Source organism: Bos indicus x Bos taurus, chromosome 20 (assembly GCF_003369695.1).
Source record: "Bos indicus x Bos taurus breed Angus x Brahman F1 hybrid chromosome 20, Bos_hybrid_MaternalHap_v2.0, whole genome shotgun sequence".
In the NCBI taxonomy this organism is placed as follows: Eukaryota; Metazoa; Chordata; class Mammalia; order Artiodactyla; family Bovidae; genus Bos; species Bos indicus x Bos taurus.
The window spans coordinates 7,988,531-7,993,725 of NC_040095.1; the positions used below are offsets into that span (position 1 = coordinate 7,988,531).

The following is a 5,195-nucleotide window of genomic DNA, read 5'->3' on the forward strand; positions in this document are numbered from 1 at the left end:
CTTATTTTCCAACTTCCTCTGCAATTCGTCCTCGCAAACCAAGAGTGAAATGTTTTCATGCCAAAATGCTTAGAAGGCTTTAATTCAGAGTTTCTCAACTTCTAAAAAATTATCATTCATTAAAGACCTTTAAAGACATTGTTTGGCCGAATTGTTCCTTATGAAATTCTAATATCTGTGTTATATTAGATATAATATAACAGTTCATGCAGTATATGTATATCTGGGCTTCCCACATGGTGCTAGTGGGAAAGAATCCACCTGCCAATACAGGAGACCTAGAGCTAAGGGTTCAATCCATGGGTGAGGGAAGCTCTTCTGGAGGAGGGCATGGCAACCCTCTCCAGTATTCTTGCCTGGAGGGTCCCATGGACAGAGGACCCGGTGGGCTACAGTCCATAGGGTCGTGAAGAGTTAGACATGACTGAGCGTAGCTTGCAAGCAAGCACATGCTTTATACATAGGACAGTGTTAGTCACTCAGTCCTATCTGACTCTTTGTGACCCCATGGACTGACTGTATGTAGCCCACCAAGCTCTTCTATCCATGGAACTCTCCAGGCAAGAATACTGGAGTGGGTTGCCATTTCCTTCTCCATACATAGAAAGAGCAAGCATAAACCTCTTCCTTTTATCTAATGCAGAGTTATGAATGACACAATTTTAAGGTACATTTTAAATTCAAAATCAAAGCTATTAACCTTTATAACTTTGCTGTTTAACTTCTAATATAGTTTTATTTGTTTCTGTACTGTAATGTATCAAATTATATATAGATACTGGCAATTTTTAGAACTACATGTTAATAATAACAGTGTAATCAATTTAAAAACAAATCATTCAAAAGGGTTATTTTTTTCAGTGATAGAAAAACAATTAAAAAAAATTAAATTTCCTAAACATTAAATTTTAACTTCTGTTTGATATGAGAAAATGGCTTTTAACCTAACTAGATGTTAGATACTTATTCAGTTATTGTTGACAGTTTTTCTTGTCAACAGTTGATGTAGTTAATTTGTTGGCTAACTTTTATAGAATTAAATAGTAAGTATAAATCATTTTTATTTACTTCTCAAAGTTCAAATCCTATAGAAAGCAGTGAGCATCACACACAGACAATAGCCTCAAGGCTGTCTGTGGCACGTGCAGGCCACCCCTTCTAATGTGACTTTGAGATTGAGTCCTCAGTCTCTATCAGTCAAGACAAACTCTCCAATCACAGCCATCTAGTCGCCATAGATGTAGTACAGATTTTTGCAATAGTGATCTAGCAGACATTTATGTACCTTTCATGACTGTGGCAATGCTGCTTATATGACACCAAGAAAGGTCGACAAGAGAAATTAATATTAAGGAATACAAATATTCCAACCCTGAGAAAGGTTGACTTTTGAAGGGTCAGAAATCACTGTGATGTTACTTTTTGCTCACCCCCACCCTGCCTCGAATCAGTTTTCACCCCCTTGAGGGCACTATCACTCCCTTTGAGGATGGATGTACTTGCTGTTGTTATTTAGTCGTTAAGTTGTGACCGATTCTTATGCGACCCCATGGACAGTAGCCCGCCAGGCTCCCCTCTCCATGGGATTTTCCAGGTAAGAATACTGGAGTGGGTTGCCATTTCCTCTTCCAGGGGATCTTCCCAAACCAGGGATTGAACCTGAGTCTCCTGGATTGGTGGGTGGATTCTTTACCACTGCAGCACCTGAGAAGCCCTTGTCTTCTAGTAAAGTTCACTTATTGATTCAGATTTTCCCATACCAACAGTGTTTATCTTTCCCATGAGAGATTCTCAAGTATTTGGAAACAGATGTTATATTCCCATACTGAAAGTCTCCTCTAAATATTTCCTTTTTAAGGCTTAACTCAACCACAGTTTCCTTGAACTGGCACCCATTTGACTCAGTTCCCCTGTTGCACTGGGTGTCCTTTGGGGACAGACGCCATGCCTTGTTTACCAGGCTGCTTGCTCTGTTGGGATCCACTCCAACTTGTTCTTAAAGTGAAGTATCTATGAGTCCAAGTGGAGCGAGCGAGCTGAGTGGTTGTGTGATTGCGTCCCGGAGACCTGTAGCGCTTGCAGCATGGCTGACCAACTGACTGAAGAGCAGATTGCAGAATTCCAAGAAGCTTTTTCACTATTTGACAAGGATGGTGATGGAACTATAACAACAAAGGAATTGGGAACTGTAATGAGGTCTCTTGGGCAGAATCCCACAGAAGCAGAGTTACAGGACATGATTAATGAAGTAGATGCTGATGGTAATGGCACAATTGACTTCCCGGAATTTCTGACAATGATGGCAAGAAAAATGAAAGATACAGACAGTGAAGAAGAAATTAGAGAAGCATTTCGTGTGTTTGATAAGGATGGTAATGGCTATATTAGTGCAGCAGAGCTCCGCCATGTGATGACAAACCTTGGAGAGAAGTTAACAGATGAAGAGGTTGATGAAATGATCAGGGAAGCAGATATTGATGGTGATGGTCAAGTAAACTATGAAGAGTTTGTACATATGATGACAGCAAAGTGAAGACATTGTACAGAATGTGTTAAATTCCTTGTACAAAATTGTTTATTTGCCTTTTCTTTGTTTGTAACTTATCTGTAAAAGGTTTCCCCCTACTGTCAAAAAAAAATATGCATGTATAGTAATTAGGACTTCATTCCTCCATGTTTTCTTCCCTTATCTTACTGTCATTGTCCTGAAACCTTATTTTAGAAAATTGATCAAGTAACATGTTGCATGTGGCTTACTCTGGATATATCTAAGCCCTTCTGCACATCTAAACTTAGATGGAGTTGGTCAAATGAGGGAACATCTGGGTTATGCCTTTTTTTTTTTTTTGAGTAGTTTTCTTTAGGAACTGTCAGCATGTTGTTGAAGTGTGGAGTTGAAACTCTGCGTGGACTACGGACAGTCAACAATATGTACCTAAAAGTTGCACTATTGCAAAACGGGTGTTTTATCCAGGTACTCGTACACTATTTTTTTGTACTGCTGGTCCTATACCAGAAACATTTTCTTTTATTGTTAACTTGCTTTTTAAACTTTGTTTTAGCCACTTAAAGAAAATCTGCTTATGGCACAATTTGCCTCAAATCCATTCCAAGTTGTATATTTGTTTTCCAATAAAAAAATTACAATTTACCCAAAAAAAAAAAAAAGTGAAGTATCTATATCTGAACATAGTATCTGACACAGAGTCAAGGAAGGCAATCTTCCCTTGTTTGGGATGGTACTCCTTTATTAGCAGAGTCAAAGATGACACCAGGGCTGCTGGATGGCTTGCTGATGCCTATTCAGTCATGACTGAGACCCCAAAGCCTTTCTTCACAGACACGCTGACATGCTGATTTCCTCCTCCCTTTAGTTCCGGTTTTCTGAGATCTGTGTGTGCTTTGCATTCACACTTATGCATTTATGTTAGACTCTTCCCAATACTCCCTTATGTTGAGACATTTGAAGATTCCAATTTGGTTATCCAACTCATTTGGTCATTCATCAGTTATACTTGCTTTTCTAAACAGTTTTTTTTTTTCTCCCCTAAAAGTTAATAAGAATGGAACATCAGTATGAGGAAAAAAAGAGGCACATTTTCCATCCCTAGAGCTACGGTAAGTGCTGAGCCTGGGTTCATGAAGTTTGCATCTAGGCTTCTTTCTGCAGGGGAGGTTTGCATCCTCCTCCATGCATCTCCCATTCCACAAAGGGAAAGGATCTAAAAGGGTCATCGAGGGACTTACCCAGGGTCCAGGAGCTAAGACTCCGTGCTCCCAATGCAGGGGGCCTGAGTTTAATCCCTGGTCAGGGAACTAGATGCTACATGCCACAACCAAGAGTTTGCATGCCACAGCTAAAAGATACATCATGCCATAACTAAAGACCCCGTGCAGTCAAATAAATACGGATTAAAAATTTTCAAATTGTCTATATAAATGAAAGATCCATCTCAGGAGTTTCCCCACACTGACTTTTCCAAAGTAAAATATACTTAGCACCTGAGATCTAATGACCTAGTATGTGTCACTGTACTTTGTAAATTTTGAAGGTTATTGGAGTAGCAGAATCTCATAAAAATACAGAACTTTGTCCTTTTTAAGCTCATAGTACATGAACTATTTTATCATTTTGGCCATATTAACATATGTTTACAATGTGACATCAAACACTGAATCAACAGCATAATTCTGGAGGAAAAAAGAGCTTGCTACTGATACTCTCTAAAATGAAGGCAAAAGAGTGTTTCTGACTTGAATAATTCGGACATTTGGTCCAAACCTTGGTTCAGCAAGAATAGACCTGGCTTATGAGAGTTAATTCATACCATTTGGAGGCTAAAATAGTTATAAAGCTGCTTTGGAATGTCCTAAATTGTGCCTAAGAGACCTGTTTTTGACAGATGTGTTCATGTAGTCCAGTCAATTGGCATATGGAATTTTTATGTACAAGCTAGTGCAAAAGTTTCAACATGTAACATTTATTAGTGCTTCCACTGGCATAGGGAGACAGATGGAATACACATTACTTGCAAAAGCAAGCTTTGCAGTTGGCCTTACAAGCCTGACTTTTCTTGGTTACTTAGGTCACTTATTTTCACCCGCCATGTACACTTCCTGCCCCAGGTCCTTATAGAAATTCTCTCCCAATTGCTTAAGATTTCCCTTCTTTCCATCCATTCCTTGGCCCAGATCCCCATCTCCCCTATCTGTGCACCCTCCAGCTGGTCCAGGATGCAGTTTGGAGGCCGAGGTAGGGAAGAACACTCCCCAACAGCTGTTCTCAGCGCCCCCCACCCCCAATGTTAGTCTTGGCAACATCCAGCCCATTTCCTCCACATCGACCCCAAACTCCCCTTCTCTTGAAGTCTCAACTCCAGCAATGAAATGCCCAGTTGAGCAAGAGCTACAGATTAACCTTCTATCCTAGATATTTCTAAAGAAAAATTGGGGTTAGGGGAAATGTCTTCCCTTCTCTGAAGTATCTACATGAAACAGCACCAGAGGGACACTCAGGGTGGACCCTTTTTCCTTTTTCAGTCCCTACTGTCTCTCCACTGCTAGTTAGTATACAAGCCCTTTTAAAAAATCATTACAGATGTGTGTGTGTGTATGTTTAAAAGCTATATCTGAGGAGGTGAAAAGCTGAGTCTGAATTCCGTCTTCAGGTGCCCAGAGGAGTAAAGATTCTGTTC

The 5,195-nt window shown here is 39.9% G+C and overlaps 1 protein-coding gene across 1 annotated transcript; it reads left to right on the plus strand.

The window, feature by feature from the left end:
* Positions 1-2,016: 2,016 nt before the first annotated feature.
* On the plus strand, positions 2,017-3,151 carry LOC113879034 (calmodulin-alpha-like). Its single transcript, XM_027520295.1, has one exon. It carries the CDS (start codon positions 2,084-2,086, stop codon positions 2,531-2,533), a length of 450 nt encoding a protein of 149 aa, XP_027376096.1. The 5' UTR covers positions 2,017-2,083; the 3' UTR covers positions 2,534-3,151.
* The last annotated feature ends 2,044 nt before the right edge of the window (positions 3,152-5,195 follow it).

Excerpts from the sequence above, each read along its gene's own strand:
- LOC113879034 (XM_027520295.1), top strand. The coding sequence starts at position 2,084 with ATGGCTGACCAACTGACTGAAGAGCAGATTGCAGAATTCCAAGAAGCT.